General features: G+C 38.5%; 10 protein-coding genes across 18 annotated transcripts; 4 read left to right on the forward strand and 6 right to left on the reverse strand.

The window, feature by feature from the left end:
- Window positions 1-88: 88 nt before the first annotated feature.
- Window positions 89-4,928, reverse strand: LOC116929249 (glycerol-3-phosphate dehydrogenase, mitochondrial). 2 transcript variants are annotated; one of them, XM_045177704.1, is made up of 15 exons: window positions 4,772-4,928; window positions 4,442-4,692; window positions 4,221-4,353; window positions 3,988-4,156; window positions 3,686-3,891; window positions 3,563-3,617; window positions 3,277-3,488; window positions 2,921-3,211; window positions 2,213-2,606; window positions 2,097-2,140; window positions 1,903-2,034; window positions 1,752-1,835; window positions 1,430-1,693; window positions 1,180-1,290; window positions 89-727 (listed from the first exon to the last, which is right to left on the reverse strand). In XM_045177704.1, exons 3-15 carry the CDS (start codon window positions 4,320-4,322, stop codon window positions 590-592), a joined length of 2,202 nt encoding a protein of 733 aa, XP_045033639.1. In that variant the 5' UTR covers window positions 4,323-4,353; window positions 4,442-4,692; window positions 4,772-4,928; the 3' UTR covers window positions 89-589. The 2 variants fall into 2 exon arrangements, with proteins under 2 accessions (XP_045033639.1, XP_045033640.1); XM_045177705.1 differs by lacking the exon at window positions 1,180-1,290 and adding an exon at window positions 867-965 and having other exon boundaries at window positions 4,442-4,853.
- A 260-nt stretch (window positions 4,929-5,188) lies between these two features.
- On the forward strand, window positions 5,189-8,500 carry LOC116929257 (hyccin). 2 transcript variants are annotated; one of them, XM_032936433.2, is made up of 8 exons: window positions 5,202-5,739; window positions 5,807-5,941; window positions 6,004-6,129; window positions 6,195-6,412; window positions 6,469-6,570; window positions 6,719-6,784; window positions 6,938-7,074; window positions 7,140-8,500. In XM_032936433.2, exons 1-8 carry the CDS (start codon window positions 5,599-5,601, stop codon window positions 7,646-7,648), a joined length of 1,434 nt encoding a protein of 477 aa, XP_032792324.1. In that variant the 5' UTR covers window positions 5,202-5,598; the 3' UTR covers window positions 7,649-8,500. The 2 variants fall into 2 exon arrangements, with proteins under 2 accessions (XP_032792325.1, XP_032792324.1); XM_032936434.2 differs by lacking the exon at window positions 6,719-6,784 and having other exon boundaries at window positions 5,189-5,739.
- Window positions 8,320-10,393, reverse strand: LOC116929258 (FYVE, RhoGEF and PH domain-containing protein 3). Of its 2 annotated transcripts, none has more exons than XM_032936435.2 (6): window positions 10,153-10,393; window positions 9,862-10,080; window positions 9,454-9,787; window positions 9,175-9,374; window positions 8,669-9,109; window positions 8,320-8,462 (listed from the first exon to the last, which is right to left on the reverse strand). In XM_032936435.2, exons 1-6 carry the CDS (start codon window positions 10,282-10,284, stop codon window positions 8,391-8,393), a joined length of 1,398 nt encoding a protein of 465 aa, XP_032792326.2. In that variant the 5' UTR covers window positions 10,285-10,393; the 3' UTR covers window positions 8,320-8,390. The 2 variants fall into 2 exon arrangements, with proteins under 2 accessions (XP_032792326.2, XP_032792327.2); XM_032936436.2 differs by lacking the exon at window positions 8,320-8,462 and adding an exon at window positions 8,528-8,605 and having other exon boundaries at window positions 10,153-10,388.
- A 405-nt stretch (window positions 10,394-10,798) lies between these two features.
- Window positions 10,799-13,842, forward strand: LOC116929270. 3 transcript variants are annotated; one of them, XM_032936459.2, is made up of 4 exons: window positions 10,799-11,005; window positions 12,140-12,346; window positions 12,427-12,800; window positions 12,877-13,842. In XM_032936459.2, the coding sequence occupies exons 2-4, from the start codon at window positions 12,220-12,222 to the stop codon at window positions 13,033-13,035; spliced, it is 660 nt and encodes a 219-aa protein (XP_032792350.2). In that variant the 5' UTR covers window positions 10,799-11,005; window positions 12,140-12,219; the 3' UTR covers window positions 13,036-13,842. The 3 variants fall into 3 exon arrangements, with proteins under 3 accessions (XP_032792350.2, XP_032792351.2, XP_032792352.2); XM_032936460.2 differs by lacking the exon at window positions 10,799-11,005 and adding an exon at window positions 11,289-11,689; XM_032936461.2 differs by lacking the exon at window positions 10,799-11,005 and adding an exon at window positions 11,720-11,945.
- Window positions 13,569-15,049, reverse strand: LOC116929273 (dihydrofolate reductase). Of its 2 annotated transcripts, none has more exons than XM_032936464.2 (2): window positions 14,662-15,049; window positions 13,569-14,491 (listed from the first exon to the last, which is right to left on the reverse strand). In XM_032936464.2, exon 2 carries the CDS (start codon window positions 14,473-14,475, stop codon window positions 13,867-13,869), a length of 609 nt encoding a protein of 202 aa, XP_032792355.1. In that variant the 5' UTR covers window positions 14,476-14,491; window positions 14,662-15,049; the 3' UTR covers window positions 13,569-13,866. The 2 variants fall into 2 exon arrangements, with proteins under 2 accessions (XP_032792355.1, XP_032792354.1); XM_032936463.2 differs by having other exon boundaries at window positions 13,569-14,495.
- A 148-nt stretch (window positions 15,050-15,197) lies between these two features.
- On the reverse strand, window positions 15,198-15,904 carry LOC116929274 (dihydrofolate reductase; the record flags this gene model as incomplete). Its single annotated transcript, XM_045177711.1, has 1 exon — window positions 15,198-15,904. A coding segment is annotated over one exon (615 nt), but the record flags the coding sequence as incomplete, so codon positions are not given.
- LOC116929268 (E3 ubiquitin-protein ligase Mdm2) lies at window positions 15,790-19,486 on the forward strand. Of its 2 annotated transcripts, XM_045177708.1 has the most exons (6): window positions 15,793-15,928; window positions 17,929-18,365; window positions 18,423-18,585; window positions 18,645-18,784; window positions 18,850-19,053; window positions 19,118-19,486. In XM_045177708.1, the coding sequence occupies exons 2-6, from the start codon at window positions 18,348-18,350 to the stop codon at window positions 19,415-19,417; spliced, it is 825 nt and encodes a 274-aa protein (XP_045033643.1). In that variant the 5' UTR covers window positions 15,793-15,928; window positions 17,929-18,347; the 3' UTR covers window positions 19,418-19,486. The 2 variants fall into 2 exon arrangements, with proteins under 2 accessions (XP_032792348.1, XP_045033643.1); XM_032936457.2 differs by lacking the exon at window positions 17,929-18,365 and having other exon boundaries at window positions 15,790-15,928.
- A 17-nt stretch (window positions 19,487-19,503) lies between these two features.
- On the reverse strand, window positions 19,504-20,738 carry LOC116929265 (transmembrane protein 231-like). Of its 2 annotated transcripts, XM_032936449.2 has the most exons (4): window positions 20,316-20,738; window positions 20,128-20,250; window positions 19,863-20,067; window positions 19,504-19,805 (listed from the first exon to the last, which is right to left on the reverse strand). In XM_032936449.2, the coding sequence occupies exons 1-4, from the start codon at window positions 20,736-20,738 to the stop codon at window positions 19,528-19,530; spliced, it is 1,029 nt and encodes a 342-aa protein (XP_032792340.2). In that variant the 3' UTR covers window positions 19,504-19,527. The 2 variants fall into 2 exon arrangements, with proteins under 2 accessions (XP_032792340.2, XP_032792339.2); XM_032936448.2 differs by having other exon boundaries at window positions 19,504-20,067.
- Window positions 20,734-21,623, reverse strand: LOC116929277 (vacuolar protein-sorting-associated protein 25-like). The gene is made up of 4 exons (XM_032936469.2): window positions 21,441-21,623; window positions 21,237-21,376; window positions 20,957-21,175; window positions 20,734-20,888 (listed from the first exon to the last, which is right to left on the reverse strand). Exons 1-4 carry the CDS (start codon window positions 21,485-21,487, stop codon window positions 20,776-20,778), a joined length of 519 nt encoding a protein of 172 aa, XP_032792360.1. The 5' UTR covers window positions 21,488-21,623; the 3' UTR covers window positions 20,734-20,775.
- Window positions 21,624-21,748: 125 nt separating this feature from the next.
- Window positions 21,749-22,959, forward strand: LOC116929276 (NEDD8-conjugating enzyme UBE2F). Its single transcript, XM_032936468.2, has 4 exons — window positions 21,749-22,008; window positions 22,086-22,247; window positions 22,312-22,473; window positions 22,720-22,959. Exons 1-4 carry the CDS (start codon window positions 21,883-21,885, stop codon window positions 22,834-22,836), a joined length of 567 nt encoding a protein of 188 aa, XP_032792359.1. The 5' UTR covers window positions 21,749-21,882; the 3' UTR covers window positions 22,837-22,959.
- Window positions 22,960-23,478: the final 519 nt, after the last annotated feature.

Consider the following 23,478-nt stretch of genomic DNA (forward strand, 5'->3'; position numbering starts at 1 on the left):
GGGCAGTGCTACAAGTCTAACGAATCGAAGTGCAACTAAAAGTTCTACGAGCAATACACTTACTGGTTGTCGAGCCCCAGGATGCAACCTCTTGCACAAACGTCTATTTATTACTATAGAAAGAGAAATACAAAACAAGTGCTTTAATAGAAAAACAACACTACACTGAATAGATTTACTAGGAACCTACAATATAAGTGTCAGAAACGATTATTGAGACCTTAAAAGATGTACGCGTTATGGATCTCACTGTGCAGACTATGAGGATAATACAACGTGAATAATTTAAAGTAAATATTTTTTTGCTGCACAACCAACCGAAAGAATAGACGGACACAATACTTTGGCTTTGTTCGAATTGACCGATGGTAAATAACTCTGGGTTTTAGCCATTTTATCCCGTTGGGTTTTGATCAGTACGAAAAAGGGATAAAATGTGAAATGCAATTTAAACATGAATGCTAGTAAAAAACAACGACTAAGTAACCAATGAGTTTAAAGATCAAAAAAGGGAAATTTGTTTTAAAATGTGTGCTGCTAAATGGCCATGGCCACGCAACACCTTAAACTATAAATTAAAGAGAGACTTTTAGACTCCTCCTCCACTGCGGTCCACCGGTATAGCTTTCCTTTTTGCTTCTTCTTCTTCAGCGTTTTTCTGAGCTTCTTGTGCCAACTGGTCAAAGCGTGAGTTCGTTACGCGACCAGATTTGATACAGGCCATTAGCTGTAATCCAAAAATGATGTTAAATTATTCGCCATAAGGAAAGAAAATCAAAAAGAATAATAATCTATGGGTCAAGCAAGCTGAGAGCATGAGTGTAAGTGAAGTATATTAGTAAAGCCTTCTAATAGTTAAAATCCACCTGAAGGAATTCGTCCAGCTCGACTACGCCGTTCGAGTTAACGTCCACCTCTCGAAGAATCTCGTGCATCTGAGTACCCGAAATGATTTCACCTTGACGCTGCCACCATCGAAAAAGAGACCAAATCAGAAGGACAAACAAAGCAGGTTAATAACCTCACCACGAAAAGCGTACGATAAGGAATTCCAACTACAGGATCTTATTTAACGAAAACATGGTAAAAAAAATAATAAAAGATGATAATAATAAAGGAAGAAGGTAAGCAACAAGCTAGCTGGTCTGACCCGTTGTCTAACTTGAAATTTTTTAAAACCTGTATGAACTCGGAAAGATCAGTTTGACCATTCAATCGTAGATCGACTTTATTCAGAGCTGCATGGATTTCCTCTCCCGAAATCTCATGATTGCGAATTAGATCTCCAGTCTTGTGATATAAAATAAGTTTCGAATTTTAATATTCTATCAACGTTTACGTGGTCTAGCCTACCGCTCCAAACTGATCGAATCAGGTTGGAGATTCTGAATAAGAAGAAAGTGTAAAATTTATATAAAATGTCATGTACCTTGAGCCCTCGGCGAATATCGTTGATGGAGATGTATCCTTTTTTATCCTGGTCGAGTGCCTGGAAACGTTTGATGTAGTTGGATATCTCTTCACGAGACAAGTTGATTGGGATTTTATCTCGGCTCTGTCGGTTAACCTGTTGTCCCATTTCTTCTCTCACGAACTTAACAGCTTCAGCATGTTGACGTTTTTGCTCGTCTTCTGACCAATTTAGCTCTTCGGCCATAATGGAAATAATACTAGGAAGAGCTTCTTCGGCAGCCTAGATCGAGAAAATACTTATCAAGTATAAAGCGTTAAAAGCTTGCTTCACCTCTTACCTGAACATTTAGGAAGGCTAAGCGAAGACGACGAGCAATCACATCTACGGCAGTGCAAGCGTATTCCCTAACAGCATATCGGACCTAGAATTCCAAAGATATTTTTTTATTATTACTTCCTAACAAAAGATAAGAAGGAATTTCTACTCACTTCAGCATCAATATAAGGAAATTCTTCGTGTAATCTCTTTCCAACAATTGGCCATCGTTTACCAGTCAATGCAGCCAGTTTGGCAACAGAGAACGCTCGGTCTCCGTAAGTTTCCGACAAATGTTTGGCTACCTAAAACGATTAATAAATTCCTTACTTAATTTTTCGTTATTAATTTGTAGTATACTATATACCTCGCTCTCCAATCCAAAATCTTGCACTAATCTGATAAACATGGCTATTGGATAGCACCAAAGGAATTAAACTTTAATGACATTTCTTTTATTTTTAATTTAGGATTAGTTTTTACTTGGTGTCCATCCATGAGCGCCCTCAAGAAGGAGTCCGTCAGTGGCAGATTCTCGAACAGCTGGCAAGTTACACTTCTTGACCGCTGCATCAAGCGTTTCCATAGCCATGGAACGGTATGTAGTCCATTTACCTCCGGCGATTGTTACGAGTCCACTATCACTCACGTGCACAATATGGTTTCTGACCAGCGATTGAGAGTTTGGTTTATTTGGGTCTGATACTAAAGGACGGATCCCACTCCAGGCCGACAGGACGTCACCACGGCGAACTTCAATATCCGGACTTAAGTACGATCGGATTTCACCAAGGATGAACTCGATATCGGCTTCTGTCGGACTTGGATGGTGAGTCACTTCACAGGGAGTATCGGTTGTTCCAGCGATAGTTAAACCCTAGTACAGATTAGTGAAGTACTTTGAATTTAAAAGCAGTTCAGGATCACTTATCGGGAATCTTAGGACATTTAGACGGTAACTTTGGATCCACCGAAAAGCAACAAACCGGTAACATGTTTTCGTCAACATTGCTTATAAAGACATTGTAAAACTTTGTAAGATATTCCCCGAACATGGAAATTCACATTGCTTTTGCGTTTAATAATTAAAATTTGCGGGTTTTGCTTTTCAATGTGTCCAAGTATTCCATCCATTAAATGAAACACCATGCCAAGAAAAGAATAATGTTAGCAAAACTTTCAACGTAGTACCTGCCACGGCAAAAAGAAAATGACACGTCCATCCGAAGTGGAGGGATCAAGTAAGCCCATACTGGCTGGGCTATAGTAATCCGGCAACACGATATGAACACCTGCGGAGGGAGCGCATATTTTGTTAACCGTCTGTTGATCCATTTCCCTGATGGAATCCGTGAAGGGACCCGTAGCATTGATGACACATTTTGCCCGAACGTCCCATTCTTTGCCAGTAATCTCGTCACGTACATGCGCACCGGAGATTTTTTCTTGGCCTTCGCTATCTTTATTTTTCGTAAGGCTTACCTGTTAGATTCAGGTGTGTGATTAACCTAGATTTATTGTAGCCAAAAGTAATCATTGATTCTTACCACTTTCACGTGATTGGCTACAGTAGCCCCTAGACGGGCGGCAGTTAAAGCTATGGCAATGTTCATACGGGCGTCATTATGTTGGCCATCATAATAGACGATTGCACCACACAGTTTATCTTTCCGAAGCATCGGAAACAGTTCAATGGCCTTTTCTTTGCTTAATACATATGAACTTTTGATGCATTTGGAACCAGCTACTAAATCGTACACTGTTGAAGAATATCACATGAATAGAAATAAATTAGTATCAGGAAAAAAAAATAAAAATTTTTAACATGAATACTTTTTATTCCAGACCAGTAATAAGGAATTTGCCACCAAGTATAAACTGGTAGCATCTAGATAAAATAAAGCAATGCATTAATAACTTATCTATTAGAACCTCAATAAAAACTTTATAATTTACAATAGGAAGAGGGTAGGAGAGATGAGGGGCGATTTCTAACAGATTCGCTCGTTCGTGAAGGGCTTCTTTGACCATCTTATACTGCTCAATATCTAAATTGAAAATTGCTTTTTGAAGGTAGCGTACACCGCCATGTAGCAGCTTCGTGCTTCTGCTACTCGTCCCTGAACTGAAATCCTCCAATTCAACCAGTGCTGTTTTGAGACCTGACAGATATTGAATTAGAAGTACCATTGATTACTGCCTTTCCTTTTCAACCTGCTTGCAGTAAAGTAGTATTTGTTTAATCCAAGTATTTATACCCCGTGACACTGAATCCAAAGCACATCCTGCTCCTGTTGCTCCTCCACCTATAACTAAGACATCATAGACTTCATCTTCAAGTGCTTTAAGCTGCTCACTTCTAGTTGGTAAAGGCTTAGTTGGCCTTGATTTCAAATTGTCAGCAGCTAAAACATGACCAAATTGTTTCTGTGATGGGAAAAACATTGATGATTCTGAAGTAGTCCAACTCCTATAACTACAGATGCAATACCTTAGTGTGGTTATCATCTCCAAAAACCCATGATGCAAGAGCAACAGTTCCACCCAAGGCTATTCCACCAGCAGCAAGTTTCTTGATTTGCCTTGCAGCCATTGCAAGTGATTAAAGTTTTAGATATTTGCACCTGTTTAAAAATATCCATTCTTAATTGTATGCTAATAACTGAATGGTTGCGAATGACAAATTATGTACTAAAACCAGAACAATTGTACCTTTGCAGCTTTGAGTGGGACGTCCGATTTAGATACCGGCTTTCGTTTAAAAATAGAAAGCTCCGTGAGCAGGACGGTCACAGGTTGTCACAGTAAGAAGCTCACAACTGTACTTCACATCAAACAGAGGATTCGACTTTCTTTCACCCAGAAGACTAGCAGACATGTGATGCAATATACAGATAGGCGGAGTCTCTCTCGTGACACATAACAAAAACCCAGGAATTAGCGAAAACCGGTTTATTCCATGCCTAGCAAAAAGACGGTTAGAAGCTAGAAAAGGAAAAACTAAATTGGAAAAAAAAGGCGCCAAGGTCAAGAAAGTCATACACCCTGTAATCACGTGGTAACTGGTAGGTGGACGTGGACCTGAACTAAGATTGGAAGTCGACAGCCGACCCGACAAGCCGAGCTGGAACTGGGGACAGTGGGGAGACTGGGGATTGGGGTAGGGCTCGGCCTCGGTTCTTGAAACACCGGGTTACCCACGGATCGTCGCCAAAAATAGTAGCCCATGGGAGTTCCGAGTAGCCTTTTTGCAAAAATGGGTAGGCTGGGCGGATTTGATGGGGAAACCGGGTATACCCACCACCATCTTGGAAAATGGCGGCTTGCAAAGCGCCAAGTTAAGTTAAAAGGGAGATTAGCAAAAAAAAAACAGTTTTCGAAATTGTGTTACCCACATGAAAACTAAAAGGTAGTGGGCACAAAATCTCAAGAACCGTTACCCACCAGATCAAATTTTTTTACCGAGAAGACCTACCCATTCGCCCAAATACCTACACTGGGGTTGGGGGAAAAAATGGAGCAATCCGCGTAACTAGCTAGAAGGAGCTTCTCTCGCTTGTCTCTTCTTTCATCAACGTAAAAGTCTTTTTGCTCGTTTTTTTTTATTTTTGTAGTTCAGCCGACGTTATTCTCAATCGAGATGTGTTAAATGTAGTCTACAGGAAATGTCAAAAAGCCGTGTTAGTAAGATGGAAAATCTTTGGTCGTCTGCCTGATAACAAAACATTATCTCATATTGAAAGCTCCGTAGTTGGGCACAGCTTCTGACTAGACAGTTTTTGTTTTGTGTCGAAAGGTGTATGGAAGAAACGTTTTCTAGTTATTAACTGTTTGTGAAAAAACATAAATAAAAAATAAATTTTATCAGAATGGATGAAGATATGCGTATCTTTATTACCGAGTGGCTGAAAGATGGACAAAATGATGTGTGGAACAAATCTTTATCATCAAATTCTGACATGATTGAGGCAATTTTCAGCCTTATTGAAGAGTGGAAAAGCAATAAAGAAGTAAAAAAAAATAAAAATTTTCTGGTTGATTCTATGGTATTACCAATTTTTAAAAATCTAATTACAGCTATTCAACATTTTATGTATACGTCTCTTTGGGTACTACCGGGAAAGCAATATGGAATCGAAAGTGTTTTCATTACAGTTTGTTCCAAGTCTCATTTATTCCTATTTGAGCACCATTGCACAAGGAGAAAGAAAAGTGGGTATTGGTAACATAGTAAATGTTTGTTTAAAAAACTAATATATTAATATTTCTAACAGGATGCTGGGAGCATGCAAACATTCTTGTTAGCAATATACAATTTGGAAGCTGGAGGGGAAGCCCAGAATCCAAAAACTCATTCTTTCAGAATACCAAATATTGCACAGCCTTCCATATACCATGATGTAATTACACAATAACCAAATCTGTTTAGAGTTCTATTTGCCAGTTAATCTATTCTGAATTGCAGACATCAGCCATAGCCTCATCTTCACTAACAGAATCTGCTTTGAAGAGGCTTGATCCAACCAACCGAATTACTGTCAAATTTGGTCCTCATCCACACTTAAACAGCTTCAATGCTGAAAACCGCCTTCCTGCTATGGCAGCCTTACTCCGTATTTATTCCAACTATCTCTCTTTGTATTCCAAGAGCACTTTATCCGAAACTTGCATGGCCTTTCGTCGGTAAAATATTTTGAGCTTATTTGTGAGTCAAAGATTATATCTCAAGTAAATTTCAGGTTGGTAGCTCAAGGCTACACTCGTAATTCTGAAGGCTCTCCGCGAATCCCGCTGTCTTCGAACTTGTTGGTTGAAATGCTCCATCTAATTTACTCACTGACGTAAACAATAATTTTGGTCCCCGTTGAAAAACGAGACAGCCTTTCTATTTTTTGCATGGCTTCTAAATGAGTTTATGCGTTTCTTTTCATTTTTTTTTTTTTTCATCATTTGTGCATTTTCCGTCCTTGCTTTTGGTTGGAATTGCAGTCCATTACCCATTACCAACGACACATATATTCGGTTGCATTCTCCTTCTCCAACACCGCTCGCTAGGTTTGCACTTACTTATTTTCATTTTATTTAATATAATTATTTTTTTATTTATTTTTTATTTGTACTTGTTGTAACGTCTCTGGAGTAAGGAATAATCTGGTTATAAATCGTTTGTTTTTTTTTGTTTTTTTCATTTTCTTTTAATGTTTTTAGCATGGAGGATGAGGATCTTGCGAACGCAGCCAGGCAAACCCTCGAGGCTGTGCAACGTCGTGTTGAAATGGAACTAATGGCTGCACCAATATTGGTTAGTGCAGCTATGGCTGATTCGTCGCATCTTAGTATAAAAGGTATATCTGCACAAAACGCGTTTCTTTTAAAAACTTATAAAATAAATTTTATTATCCTGACTTAGGCGAGCATAGCTCGCCACAGCTGATGAGTAGCGGTGCAAACGGTGGTTCTGCGCGAGCCATGTGGAAGTCCATGATAACTAATGCATCATTCCGAACCAAGAAACTGCCAGACGATATTACAATCGCGCAAGTAGCGGAGGCGGCTGCGGCTGCAGCCGCTGCAGCAGCTGCTAACACAGCATCATCAGCATTGCCTCTAAACCCATCGTCCATACCGGTTCACCTAGTTTCAATTACGGAAGAAAATGACGAACCGAGTGGTGGAGGCGGTGGCAAAAGCAGTTTCCGTTTATCGGAATTGGTCAAAAAGAAGAGCAAACCAAAGCCTGCAAGGAATAAACCCAATAATAACGGCGTTGTCATCTTAGATGGTTCGAGCCACCATCCCCATTTGACTGAAAGCAACGGTATTATTTCCAACCCATCAGATCGGAACAGCGATTGTGAAACGAAAGAAGAAGCTGAGTTGCGTCGGCGCAGCAGTGAATTTAACGGAACCCAGGTCTAAATACCTCGAGCTTACTGCTAGTGTGGGGAGGGGAACAGTCAAACTGACGTGAGACAAGAACTTTCATTCCACACAGTGACCATCTGCACGAGGGTGGACGCTGAAAAAGTTCAAGGACCAGCCACCAAATCAAGATTTATCTGCTTTTGCTTTCTTCCTATTTCTCCTCCATTTCCTCCCAATTTCTTGTTGTTCTTTGGCCTTTTTCCATGACGCCTGGCGTCTTCTGTGTTCCAGTTACAGATGTGTGCGTGCAATTAGCCCGTCTTCATCTCAGATTTACCTCAGTAGCTTGTAAGCCAGCGCGTAGAAGATCAAAGAGCGTTCAGCGTTTGTCCAGGGAAATGCCGCATGATTCATGAAAAGCTTCAAGCCATTTTCCTAGGGCAGGGAGTGTGACGCAAGAAATTTTTTGCATCTGGTCTAGCAGCGTTGTAGATTGGAGGTGTGTTAGTTCTATTAACAATTCCCTTTAATATTCGTGGAAGATAGCACACCAAGAAATTTTCCTGCAGAAATCGAAATTTCCATCAATAATTTCTGAAAAAAAAAAAAAAAAAAAAAAAAATTAGGGTACTTTTTCCATTTCGTGTTTAAGGGGCATCTTTTTAAGTAAAACCAATTGGCTATCCTTGGCTTTTCACTTTTCTGCCATTTCCCTCTTGTTATCGTTATCTTTTTCTTTATAGCTCTTCAAATCATAGTAGAATATGGATGTTATTTATCGCACTCACGTGTTATTTTAAAAATAATCTCCTACGATGGATGCAAGGAAGTACAGCCAACCCTCCCTTTTTAAAGTAACTGTTTGTACCTGCAGATGTGTGCAAAATAGATTACTGTACAGAGCAACTGATTCAGTTACACAAATTTTATATCAACGCGGCTATCTTAATCTGTATTAAACGTAAAATCTGTTTGGATAGGCGGAGAACAAAAATTAAATACTGGTGGAGCCTATAGTAAAATAAGAATAATACAATATTATGGAAGAGTAAACTAAGAAAATAACTAAATTACCTCGTGTACTGGCGAAGAATTTGGTGATGATGGAGACATAAATGCCAAAAGTTTGCGAGGAGAATAAGTGAACGAAGGCGACCCCGAACATGACTCTGGCCATTTGGGTAACTTGATAACGCGTGGCGACTTGCTGGTAGGATTTTGACGAGGAGAGTGAGAATCGATGTTTTCGGACCTAAGCACTTGCACCTCAAAAGCATTTGGAAGACAGGTATTTTGGTCTGTTAGCGTGAGTTTCTTTTGATGGAATTTGCGCATTAAGCTGTCTTTTTGGTGTAGTTGACGCTTCCGTATGGGCCGTCGACTACTGCTTTCCTTTCGGAGCGTTCTGAAATTGGCTTCCAACTGTTCAACTGCAGCGCTTATAGTCTCCACCCATTGTTTTCCTTCTTCTGCGGTATCCGAACAAAGTAGTAAACATTCATCTCTGCAAGTTACCTAATTTAGTAAAGAAATTAAATAATCATAAATGAAGAAAATTAGGAATGTAAGTATTTTGTTACTCTGAACAATCCATCTCCTACTACGGCTTCCGCTTTACAATGACGAAGTGGCAGGACACAGTTACAGATTAGAGAACCTTTATGATTAATTTCACTACCAGGGGAACGAACTCTACAATAGAGCAACATGTCATTGAAGAGGATAAAATATCTGTGATGGGCGGATTCACTATCAGCAGAAACTTTCCTCAAACTTCCTTCTAAAAACCGAAATCAAAGAACAAAAAACAGATTTTGAGCACACGATCCTTTGAGCTTGAAGAACAAAGTCAAATATACCTTTAATCAATCGCCGACCGGGGGTGATGATTTTGGGGTTTCCTTGTGCTAGTGAACGTTGTATTCGAATCATTCTTTGCACGTTTTCCTGTTCGCGAATCTGTTCATTGATGTGATGTGCAACAGCTTCCACTTGCTTAAGTGCAGCATTCAGTATAGTGTACTCTTCTTCTGTTTGATCAGTATGGGCAATCAATTCAGTAAGGAGTAGCCGATATCTGGGAACACGTTGAATTGGCACTATTAGCAAAGCTTCCAGTTTTCTAGAAATGTGTGGTAAGCGTTCTTGCTGGCTGACAAATGCTTCAAAAGCTTTGTTGGATTTCCTCAAGGCCTGTTAGAATTATTAATGATTTTTCCCAAACTATATTGTGCAATTTAATCATTATATGTTTAATTCCATTAAACCTGTAAGGAACGGGTGGCAAGTTCATAGTCATGAGCATATGTGGAATAGAGTTTGAGATATGGTGCTATTTTCAGGAAAGCAGATCCAACATTTTCAGATTTTTGCAATTCATCATGCAACACTATGTTTAATGAATAAAGAGGTTCAATGTCACCAAATATGGCAGAGAAACTATGTTTTGGTATCGTGTTTTTATCGCGAACAGGCCGGACGAAACCCTTGATGTGTGACGACGAACAAAATGATTAGAAGAAAGAAAATGCAACTTGCTGAAAACTATTTCTGCTTACATTCAGTAGCATATCCAATTGCTTTATGTAAGATTCCTCGGAACTTATAATTTCATCCAGAACATTTTTTCTCAAACGTAATCTACGTTCCTTGTTTTCGTCCATATTTCTATCAGGAGAAGGAGAAGTCATCGCGTTATAATATTATGCAGCCCACATTCACAAATCCGTTTGCCCACCCCAACACCGATGATCAACTTAAATTCAAATGAAGGACGCCATCTTAGCGTTGCCAAATATGCTTTTTGGTAGAAGTTTTCATTTCCACAAAGGAATTGAAATTAGTATCGCAACATTGCATAATTCTATTATGGAAAAGAAATGCAAAGATTTCGTTATCGTTTTTGCATAAAAGGTCCACAGATTGATTATGTAACAACCTTTTGTGATTTCCATTGAGGATTAAAGCCATTCTGGAAATAGTTTTTCAGAAAAGAAGCAGAATATTGCTTGCTGTAAAAAAGAAAGCTAGAAATGCAAGCCAATAGATATTTAAAAAGAAATCTAATTATTTTTGGTTTGGAACGAAATAAATAATTTGGCAAATTATCTGCAGTTCAATCTTCCACGCTGGAACCTTTTTTTTTCTGTTTTGAACAAAGCGACAAAGGAGTGCAGAAAGACTCGAGCCCTATCCGACCCTATCCCTATCCCCTTTAGTTGGTTGTGGACAACAGCACTGTGCTGTTGTCGATAAAAGTTTCGTATTCAACGATAGAAACGTACACAGAAACAAAGAGGCGCAAGTGTCCATTAAGTCTTTCATTCAAATTGTATATAATTATTGTATTGTAAATTAAATTATTATCACGTTCCAGTTTGCCTGCCAGCTCTTTTTGCCACAAAGTAATCGGTAAGACAAAATTATTTCCTCATCTACATGGTTTTTGTTTTTCCTGCGCCCACAACAAAGAGTTTGACGAAAGGGCTCCATTTGATATTTTTGTAGAAGGGCGCCTATATTCAGTTGTTAGTGACGTAGAAGAGAACAGCTTGTCGATTGATTTTCTCTATTGAATATTTCCGAATTAATAACTCGAATAGCCCTAGTAGTAAAGGAGAATTACATTTTCCAATAATCGATGCCAGTCAGCGAGCCTAGCAACAACCCACCGAGTATGGGTTTTATAGGGTTGGGCGGGCACTTCATGGTCACGTGATCACTGTGTACAAAGGACATCCTGATTGTTGGCTCCTCCCTTTTATTTTTGTATGATGCATATTTTTTGTATGGAGTTTGGGAAAATGCAAACGAAAACAGAAACTTTCAAGGGGCAGCACGTAGCATAAGCATATTCGTGTACAGGGACGACCATTTGGGTTGTTTGGTTGTTTTGTTGTTTTTGGAAAACAAACCAACGCTGACGCAAGTCTCCCAAGTGTTTTAATACAGACCCCGCCTTCGTCATAACCTTTTTCGCTGCTGGGAACGCAACAACATTCATCCATCACGTGATCAAATCCCCCCTCCCTATTTCTCTAGCTTTTCTTTTCTATTTAGTCATTTGCGAGATCCTGACAAGTGTGAGCCTACCTGGTGAGTCGTGCTTTGAATTTCTAGTCCTCAGTTTTTCTGAATTCATACGCACATCCCTTTTTGTTACGCTGTCCGAAAATCGATTCATAAACTCTCGATATAAATCGATACTTGAACTGGTTTTTGTTTACCAACATTGGCGCATCTGCTCGTGCTGCGCTCCAAACATGAAAGTTAGAAAGGACGCATTTTTTGGCTAGTCAACAACAACGTCATGACAGAGAGTCGTGCTAATTTTAGTCCATCTGAGTTTGCTGTACGTCCCAAAGAAGGCTTACATCTTGAAATAGTTATATTTACTTAGTGGTGGGAGCTCAGAGTGTGTTTTAATTGCGAAAATCCCCTTAGCCTTGAGAAATTTTTGGCAACCCAAACCTGTCACACATGACGTCACATACGGAACATAAACATACTTATCCAATTCTTTTGCGTTTTGTTCTTCTACTTCAGTCATTTGTTGCTACCTGGTGAATCTTGCACTGTTCAAACTACATCTCTACGAAAAGAAAAATTAGAAGAATTTTACAATCATGTTGAGCCACTTGAAAAGTTACTTGTTTGGGGCCGCCGATGAGGCAGCATTAGAAGGAGCCGCCGTAGGGGATTGTACCAGTAATAACGGCGCAGAAGACGACTGGGTCCTCGTCGATACTCAAGGTAGTATTATAATTGCAATTCTAATAAAATCCAATTATTATTTTTTATTAATGAATCTTTTGAATATTTCAATTATTTAGAAGTTATTGGAGATGTAGATTGTGATGATGAAACGGTCCTGGGACTGGAAGAGTCCTGGATTGTGACCCAGGAAGTTTTATTGAAAGCTGTTGTGAAGCCACCGATGGGTAGAAATAAAGGTTACGGACGTCGAAACCGTCAACCAAAAGGGACCAAGCCCCGCAGATGGAAGGGGCCGAAAAGCAACGGACAAGCATCAATCAAGCCCGTCCAAGCCTTGATGGAGGATAACGAGAGCACTAGCTCTTCCATCGCCATTGTGCCAAGCCCGGAACCGATGGTACGTCCGGCAACCTCTCCCGTAACTGCGTCAACTGTTCTAGCTGCTTCTAGTGATGCAAAACAAATGGCGACAATCGCTTCCGCACGAATTGTAAGCAATCATTATTATTGTTTCTTCTAAAGATTTGGCACGCCTGATGATAAAATTGCCTTTTCTGTTGGTAAAGGCGAAACAGAAAGCGGACAAAAACTGGATGTCACGTAAGAACTTGCTGCGGGGCAATCAGACCATGATGGCTGCCGCGGGTAGTAAAAATCGACGCAGCCAGCTGATCGGTAGTCGCCTTTGTGGATCCAACAACAACCGCAAAAGCCACAAATATTAAAAAAGAAACCCATTTTCTTCTTCTTCTTCTTCTATTTGGCACATGCTTCTTTTAATTGTTTACTACATTACTGACGTCCTCCTGATTCGAGGGATTCTAAATGCCCTCTTTGTCCTCCCCCAAACCAAAATTTTCCCCTTGTCTTGTCCCTTTTATGAATTATCGGACTGTTGCATTGTATGGTGGATCTCTCGTTTGTGTGATCGTTTTTGTTTTTGCGTGTATGTCACCGCGTAATCAGACTAACGCGTTCAACTAATCCGCCGGTAATTCAACCACGAAATTTTCTTCATCAAACATTAAACACCTTTGACCCCCTCTTTCTTCGTTGACAATTCTGATTGTCTTAAGGGCTGTCTTTTCAACAAAACTCTTTTGATCTAACACTTGACAAACAAAATGTTGATTTATTTTTGAGTTGATATATTTTTTTGTGCGACATATTTTTCAGTTGAAGAATCAAATTTACAAAAATTCATCTGTAGCAATATTTTTTAAATCTCTTCTGCATAATGATTTCAGCTAGTAGGAAATTGAGAGAGTAAAAATATGAGTTTATTCGATCCCTTGACACCATACAATTTAGCACTGTTTAAAAATACGGGGAAATGAAATTTTGAATGTTAACGGGAATGTATTCGTAGCGTTGATTTGTTGCGCCATTTTCTCATGTCTGGTTTCAATGTTGTTATTGTTTTTTTTTGTTAGTTCCGTTTTTCCCTTTTTTTTTTTTTTTTTTTTTGTTCTTTTGGTTTTTTGTCAATGGATATGTCGATTGTTCAATAACATCTCGATCTTATCACCGCATACGTTTTCACTTATCTTTTCTTTTTACGCTAATGGATTAACGCCAGTAGATTGGAAGACAAACACTTGGAAATCGACGTCATTTTCGCGTTGAACGCCTTGTAGGACATCAGGGTCGTGAACGAGAGTCAAACGAGTCTCGTCGACACGCGGGAAGAACACGTCAGCTGGATACGTTGCCTCAATAACTGTTTTGTAAAGACGATAAAAATGGGGCGAACCTAGAGCTTCTTTGTAGACAGATACACCACCGTGTACCCACACACGATCTACTCGTTCTTTTATCTCCGGTTTATGCAGATGGTCAATGATTTCTTGAAAGGATGAGCAAACATAAACATCTTTAGGGAGTACTTGATTGGTCATGGAACGACTAAGGATAAAAGAGATCGTGTCTTTCCAAGGATTATTATCCATTGAACCAATTGTCTTGGCGATTGATTCCCAGTTTGCGCGACCAAAGATGGAGACGTGGACTTTGTCTCCATTGCCTTGGCGGTTTTGGGTCATCCTCAGGAAGTAGGCAAATTCAGATGGGAGGTTCCAAGGCAAGGTTCCATCCTTACCAATGCCCAATGCTTGATCACAGGCTACAATCAGCTCAAGACGGGGATATGCAACTCCAATACTCATTCTTGCTGACTGTTATCTGTCTTCATTAGAATTAGTATATGTTAACCAAATGATAAAACACAAAACTATAAGTGAAAATTTAAAAGCACAAAATATGTTTGACCTCATTATTATCTTAAAAATTTTATTTTTATGCAGATGCTTAATTTATGCCTGACTATGCTAATGTGTTTTCTAAGGGCTTACCGTTTTGATTAACGATGCAAAAATAGTGACGTTTCGTGGGTGGCTAATACAAAGATCAACTTTGGAATGGTTTAATAAGTTAACATATGGAAGCACCCAATGATGATTCCAGTCACGCTCACGAAAGTAGAACGAGGAAAGCATAGCGAAAGATCGTTGACTTCACGAATCCACAAACTCAAAACAAGAAAATGTGACGTGTCCCGTCGTCTGCTATCTGTTGCTATGGTGTCGCTTAGCACAAGTCATACTTTCAAATATTTTCTCTGTTACATAACTTTAAAAAAAAACAAACAAACAAACAAACAAGATGTGTCGTAGAATAGCTTAAGCCAATTTTTGATCTACCTATTAGCTATCACACCGCATATGGATCCTGTATTACGAAATAGGAAATGGCGATCACGTGCATGGTTTTGAATGAAGTCTGTGCTTTGCATTTTTGCCTTGCATTCCTTAATTAATCCACGGTTCTTACGTCGTACCCTACGTTTGAATTTGGTTAATACGTCTTAAATTAAAAAAAATAAATCAGGTCGTGTACAAAACATTTCATTATGATTCAGCATTTTTACAAATCAAACTTTTGCTTTGTTTTGCAGACGAACACGTACAGTGAAACCAAAGTTCAACGGGCAAAGTCTTCGATTAAAGGGCAGGCACCAGTAGTTTCGTAAACGTGCACTTGGTAACTGATGCCGTGGTCTACTTGGATCCCTTGAGGAACGTCCGGATCGTGAACTAACTTTAGTCGATTTTCGTCGTAACGAGGGAAGAAAACATCGCATTGAAACTCGGCGTGAATTTTGGTAAGGTATATTCGGTAAAAATGCTTTGAACGAAGAGCTTCTTGGTAACCAAAGGCTCCACCATGCATCCAGACACGATCAATACGTTTTCTCATCTCAGGCAGACGAATGTGAGCAATTATATCTTCAATACTTGAATGGATGTAAACGTCGCTATAGCCTTGCACATCTTTGGCCGTCATAGAACGGCTCAGAATGAAACAGATGGTATTGCCCCAAGGTTTCATTTCCTGCGGGATGGACTGCCATGTTTTCGTGGCGAAGATAGAGGCATGGACCTTACCGTTCGATCCAGGTGCAGGACTCGTAGTCATTCGCCGATAATATGAAAATTCAGTTGGCAGGTGCCACGCCATTTTGTTTTCTTTACCGATCCCAAGATTTGTGTCGGCTGCTACCATTAGTTCCAAGCGAGGGAACTTCATTTCCGCAGGTCAGGCCTAGACACGAAACATAAGGTAATTAGTAATTCAGTCTACTGTAGTATATATAGTAGACTATTAAAAATAAAAGTCTATAAAGTTGATAAGAAGTAACTCGTTTGGCTCAAGTTATATTAAGTTTACCAATACTGTTCGTGGAGTTTCGTTGAATGTCAGACAAATTTTATCCCGAGTCTCTCTTTACATTTAAAAAGTTGATCTAAGCAATGGTTTTGTATAAGATAACATTCACCTTGAAGGGAGGGTGATCTGACAGTTCCAGTTTTGAACATACCCAGGGAAAATTTTCAGTTGCCCACGTGCAACAAAAATCGTGGTTTGGAATAAACAAGTAGACACCCCAAGAGGAAAAAAAACGCTGTTACGTACAACATACGCAGCAGCGTAAACTAGAAGAAACCAAATGTTGTTTGGACGATTTCTAACCAGTCGGGTCTTGATTTTTTGTAAAACTGATAAGAAACTGTAACCACTGGGTTTCACCCTACTTGTCCTTCAAGCTTTGTTGCCAGTCTCTCATTAGATATTTTAATGTAATAAAAAATTTAATGATAACTAAAGTGTAATTAGCTTTTAAAAAATGCCATTGATAGGTAGGGCAATCGAGTACCCGTCTGACATATTGTTATTGCTCTGTAGGTGTACTTTAGTATTATTGTATCTACCTTATTTCTTTGAGATAAAATAAATAGCAGAGTGGCGCAGCGGAAGCGTGCTGGGCCCATAACCCAGAGGTCCGTAGATCGAAACTACGCTCTGCTATCTTAACTTTTATGTCTATTTTCAGTATCCTTTTGTAGGGTGGGCTTGCATTTTCAAATTTGTTTGTAGACCAATTGTTAAAAAATTTTTTTATAGCTCAAATTCAATGTGTAAAAGATTTTCAGCAATTCGTTTCACAAGGGGATAGTTGGTTGAACGAAAATAACTAAATTTTGTCACTGTCCTTAATGCCCTTGAAACTACGCTTTTACTGTCCTCGTTTGATCGTGGATAATAAGTTAACAACTTGAAGAAGGCCAACATGACGCGTATTTAAAACCAGATATGAATAACAAGTATATCTTTATTGATAACGTACAAGTCGAAGGATGTCGTTTCGGAAAAAAAAAAGTCTGGATTTTATTTTATCTACATTTTAAGACTTTCACAGCAATCCCCGTTGAGCGACCTAATTATCGTATGCCCTAATTGAAAAAAAAAATCTCACTCTACAATTTATGTTTGGAATTAACACTATTCCCCGTTGTTTACTTAACGCCAAATGACAAGACTGTAAACAAGCCCCAACCGATGCGGTAATCTTTAAGCGGACCCTTGCCTTTCTTTTGGTAAGTACCAGCGTATAGCAGTAAAATGCCCTATTGATATGCTCGTGTGCATGTGAAACTGATTTAGAATAGTGTTCATAAACATGTAATTGCGTTTCCGTTATACGTTACTGGATATCCTGCCCGAAGGGGGAAAAAATGCCGTTCTCGTTCAGACGTGTTCGATTTCTGAACCTATAACAATAAATGGAAATAAGACAATGAGGAAAGAGCTTAAATAGATTTCTTCTGCAGCTTATTTTCACGATCCAGACAATTTTGCTTGAGATTTGTTCTCGATTTGACTTTATTAGCTAAAAAAAAAAATATTGCATTTTCTTCTGTTGCCATTATCAAAACTTTCTCCAACAGCTTAAAAATAAAGGGCGTGATGGTTTCTGATCAGCTATAACAAAATGGAAATCTCTCTGGAGCTTTCTGTTGAGTACCATTAGTAAGCGGTGTGTTTACTAAGAAAATAAAGGCGCTCGTCAGGCTCAGGCACGAGCACAAAAGTATTTCAGAAATGCCGCCCAAAGCGGAAAGTTGAACGACAAGTCCGGGCAGGTCCAGCTCAACTGGGATAGATCGTGAACGCCTGAGTGATTACTTCACCGCATCCTTCACATAAATGTGTTTCGTCACGCTGCAGTGAATCACAAATTTAATCGAAGGTTATCTCAAGCGTTATTATTTGAATTTCAGGCAGCAACATCACTCTTCATCCCCAAATTGGGTCGCCTGCCGTAATGGGACTATTCTGAGATGGAGCTGCCAGAAAAGTTGTAGTAACTCGATCCAAAATTTCCGCTAAGAGCAACGGCTTACAGTAACGCTATACTAGGCTTTCATTTCCAACACTTACATGTACGTTAAGCATTCACGATCTAGTCCGCCGAAACGTGTTCAAACACGTTTCTCCGCCTGTAAATAAACGCCGTAGGCGGCGATTGTTTGTGGACGTAAAAGCCCTCCAAAATCATGAAGCAGACGAACTCTTGCAAATTTGAAAGCAGTTGACGTTTTACTACCACAACAGCTAGTCACTCATTTCCTATCGTCCGTCCTGTTGTGTTATTTTTTTTTCTCTACAAGTATTTACCAAAGCATTAAATTTCAAGAATATGGATACTCAACCTGTGGTAAATGATTCATAATCTTTCTTATGCCAAGATTGTTATTTCGTACTGTTAATATAGATGCTACGTGAAGAAGTTCGAATGGAAGAACCGGCGCGTAAACGTTTTTGTCCAGATTATTTAGCAGCCGAATTCAGTGGTTCCTCTTGCAATGCTGATGTTGATGTAAATGATGAAGAAAATGACAAAGAATCTGTTTATTCATGGCAGAGCTATGAAACAGGTATTTTAATATTTTTTATCTTTATAAATCTGAAAATAATTTGTTATATATTTTTAAAGCTTGGGCAGCTGATTCTGGTGATGATTGGAGTTTCTCAGAGGTTGATGAAGATTCTCTAACAGAATATGAGATTGTTGATGAAAACAGTACAGTTCTAGAATCTCAATGCAGTGATTCATCGAGTTCAACTGAAGTTCCTGTTAGTTCTCAACTAAATTATGTCAAATCTCATTTTAAAATTAAAACTAAATTGTTCATTTACAGAATATTCATTTCCCTGAAGGTCTTTTGCCATCCCATCTGACTGAAAGCAGTTCCTCCTTTAGCGACGAATCCGGTTGGGACGATCCTAACGGAGAAACGAGTAGTTATTTTGATGATGGATCTCAATCACAAACCAGTTGGAAATGCCTGGAATGCAGAGCACCGACATCAGCTCCACGCAATTTTTGCTTCACTTGCTATCAGGTACTGTTATCTATATCACTGCCTCACGCATAAATACGTCTGATATTTTTTGATTTTCTACTAGAAGCGGAAATCGAGCCGACCACCACGTCCAGTTAGGAGGTCTAAGAAGCCTGGGAGAACCAAAACATCTGGTTCTTCCCACACCGACGACTGCGAGATGGTAATTTCACCTGGCATTTCGAGCGATAATGTATGCACAGTTTGTCATGTTGAAGTGCGAAATGGCGCCTTCGTTCACAGAAAAACAGCCCACGTTGCAGCTTGTTATGCATGTACGTTGAAAATTTCCAAAAAACCCAACGCCAAGTGTCCTATTTGCCGCCAGTCTATTCAGAACACGATAAAAATTTTCTTTAATTAAAAGTCGGCACTTCAAGTTATTTTTTTAAAACTCAGAAAGTTCATTTTCTTAAAAAACAAAAAACAAAAACAAAAAACAAAAGAAAAACAGCAAACATAAAATACATTTAGTTAATGTCTTGAATCATCGGCTACAGTTTTAATGCGTTTCTCATTCCATGTTGGAACCATCTGTTGGCTAAAAACGACGTTTTTTATTACACCCATCGCGTAGACAAAAACCAACAATACAGAAGCGTACTGTATCCAAGCCCATTTCAAAACATTCCAAAGTCCAGGTGCGTATTCCAACATTGCTTCGGTATAACGGATGTACGTATGGATTCTAACTAAGCCATCGCTTGGACCGTGGATCGGTAAATAGTGTCCATTGAGCAATTCGGTTCCATCTGTGTGGAAAAACAGTAACTTTAATCTGACGACAATGTAATATTTCAGTTGCATACAATCACGAGCGTTGTAAGCTCTAAGCAGGTCTGATATCTCAAACTGTCTCACGATCGTCTGATTATAACGGTTGTCGGTTTGCCGAAATTCGACCATGCGTTTCTGGACCCATTGTAAATCGCCCACGAAATGCAAGCCAGTTAAAGGAATTCCAGAATCGTACTGAATTACGCCCAACGATTCCATATTTATGGTTGAGATGTCCTATATTACAAAAGTCACTAAAAATAGGTGAGACTTGACGTACTTAATTCAAAAACTTACCTTAAGTCGATAAGAAAATATTAAAATCATATTAATAAAGTTAATTGTCTCATAACTCTCGAATTCCAACTTCAAGTCTAGCCCGTCCATGAATCCATCGTCATTTTCATCTCTTTCCGAGACCTAAAAATAAAAAATATAAAGAATTTTAAGAGTTTAGTAGCAACGTTGACTTACAATAAACTTACAGTTATTGATGGAAAATGCAAGTATTGGCTATTTAGCAAATTATATTCGGCGAATGTACTCCAGGTGATTTCGCTGGTTGGCGAGCGAGCTAACAATAATGCTTGGTACTTGAAGCTGACATTGGGCTTTTCTCGGTGCACGTGATGCTTTACCCAAAACCCATGACTACTATATGCAACTAGAAAAGGAGCAAAAGCACAAACTAGAAAACATAGGCAAGCAAAGAAACTTGCTCGAGAAATCCAGGTTGATTGGTATTCTTGCACAAGGGGAGTTGAGTGAAAAGTTAATAGTGCCATGATCCGGTTGTAACAGATTGTTTGGAACTGTTTGATCGTATGGTTACCATGGCAACACAAATTATTTAAGTTATTTAAAATAAGAAGATAGTATACAGTGTTTAACAATTTCAAGAAATGCATTTTTAAAACTTTATTAGAGATTATGAGATTTACAATTTCAAAAGAACTTCACTCCTTCACTACCACCAAACATAATCACTTCAGCTTTCTTTGATGCTTCAAGTGTCTCCAAAGCTTTTAAAAGCATTGACTTATCCAACCCTGCAAACTCTGCAACAAATGTTTCAAAGAATCTTTGAAAAATAATGACCAAGTGTTTTAGATGCATGTGGACATACCTTCATTTTTAACATCATCCCCCTCAGTTAGTTCATAAAACGTGCACACTGTGTTTGTCATTCCTTTATCAATAATATAGCAATAGATCAAGTTCCCCCATTCTTGAGGGGTCTTCCAATAGACAAAACATTGCTTTTTGGACTTGTCACACCATTCAATTTGATTGTTTTCTTGCAATATCTCTAGCACACGTTTAATCCCTTCACTTGAAAGCTGCCCTTGATGGAAATGTTATAGGTGCAATTAAGACTTCTTTATTTGAAAAATGAAAACCATTACTGTCTATGGTTTTGTTTTGAAACAATGGAATTGATTCTTGAACATCAAGGACAAATATTTTGTTATGATGGCAGTAATCAATCACAAGTTTTCTCCATGCCTCTAGTTGTTTCTTTTGAGTATCCAAATTTGGTTGTAGGCTGAATCAACATAACACGATCTAAATATTAAAGCGAAGAACAACAATCGAAGTTTCTCACTTACGTAAAGAAAGGAGGAAAGTCGTATTCCCAAGGCCACGAGAACTCCATAATAACAACAGAAATATAGATAATGCGAGCGAGATGAAATGTCAAAACATTGGGAAAAATTCGACGGTGTGACGTTGCAAAATTCAAACTTTATGGCAAACCAACAAAACCTAAAACCATCCTTTTTTTATTCTCAAACATATAAAGTAATTTTTTAGTGTTATAATTCTTTCATTTTTTTATATTAACCAAATTTTCATACAATAAACAGATATTAATACACACGTATATATAAATTATATATTGTTTTCCGACGACCGAGCGAGGAGCGACCACACAGCTGACTGCCTGTGCCTGGCTTCATTGAGAAGGAAAATTTCGTCCGTGTTGTAGTTGTGTCACTGTTATTTTGGAACTGTTTTCGTGGTTCTGAACAGTCTGTTTAACTGCAAATAATGATTACCTTGACGAAAAGACTGAAAAAAGAGGCTGAAAGTAGAAATAATAGTAGTACACCAGTAAAACATGAAAATCATGCTTCTAAAAGAATTAGCATCAGGGATAAACTTCTTGTAAAAGAGGTACAAAAACTTTTATTTTAGTTGCCCGTCATTCTGTTTCTATTAATTTTGTTCTTGATTGGCATCTCACACTACAGGTACAGGAAATGGAACAGACCATTCCTTCCACATGCAGAGTGAAATTTGAGAATCCTGATGCACTTCATGAATTCTCTGTGATTATTCAGCCTGATGAGGGATTCTGGAAGAATGGAAAGTTTCTCTTTCATGTTGTCATCAATGAAGATTATAACATTTCAGTAAATATCAATGTGCTTATTTTCTGGGTAACATCTGTCTAATTAATGCCCCCTTCTATTTCAGCCACCAACAGTTAAATGTCTAACAAAGCTGTGGCATCCAAACATTAGTGAAGAAGGTGAAATTTGCCTCAGCTTATTGAGACAGAATTCCATTGATGGGCTTGGCTGGGCTCCTACCAGAAAATTAAAAGATGTTGTGTGGGGCCTGAACTCCCTCTTTACGGTATATAACATTAAAACATTTAATCATCATTCTTTATAAAATTATAGCCACATTAATTCCAGAATAATCTATGTTTCTGTAATACTAATGCCATGTAATCTAGTTAAGTTACTGAAACAAAAACAAAACAATCAAAATAAAACAACATTAGCAAAAGTTGATATTAAGTTTATGTAATATTGGTGACTGATCAAAAACTCCATGCTAGTTTCATTAGTTTATTTTTACTTATCTTTTTTATACTAGGATTTATTAAATTTCGAAGACCCTTTGAATATCGAAGCTGCTGAACATTATCGAAAAGATCGTTCTTCTTTCGAAATTAAAGTACGCGAATATGTCAACCAGTTTGCAAAGCGATAAAAAAAAAATTAGTTTTGTGTGTGGTTGTGTGCGTGTTGTTGTGTGCCAGTGAATTGATTGTTCAAATGACCATAGTGAATTCAGTTCTCTTATCAATGCAGAATAAAAACTCATTTTCTCTTTCTTGTTTTCTGTTCTTTCGCAGTAGAAAATCATGATTATACGCATAATAACTTTACGATTCCTATGCTTACGTGGAAAATTGATTATGCAAAAATACTGCGATCTACGTCTGGTGGAAGTACTTACATTTTTCTTCTATCTTTCTTTTTCTTTTAGTCGTGTGCCTAGATAAACGGTAAGCAATGTACTTATTGAGTATATGCTAAAAAATTTGGCAATTTCCAATATAACAAAATGGATTTGAATTTATTTCGTAAAAAAAATTATCTATAATTCGTATCCGAACCGCCGGTTAAAGCCATCTAGCGGCGAAATTGATAACTTCACAAACGACCATTGTTCAGTCTCGTAACCCCAGTTATGCACGTGTGTTGTTTCGTTCCGTAGTCGGCGAAATCTCTTCTCAGCCATCGGTTATTGAGTTTTGTATTTAATATATAATCCATGAACAGAATAACTAAAGTGAACATTAGTTGGTAAGGCTGTCTCGAATGCAAGGCAATATTTAATAGAAAAATG

Source organism: Daphnia magna, linkage group LG8 (genome assembly GCF_020631705.1).
Source record: "Daphnia magna isolate NIES linkage group LG8, ASM2063170v1.1, whole genome shotgun sequence".
In the NCBI taxonomy this organism is placed as follows: Eukaryota; Metazoa; Arthropoda; class Branchiopoda; order Diplostraca; family Daphniidae; genus Daphnia; species Daphnia magna.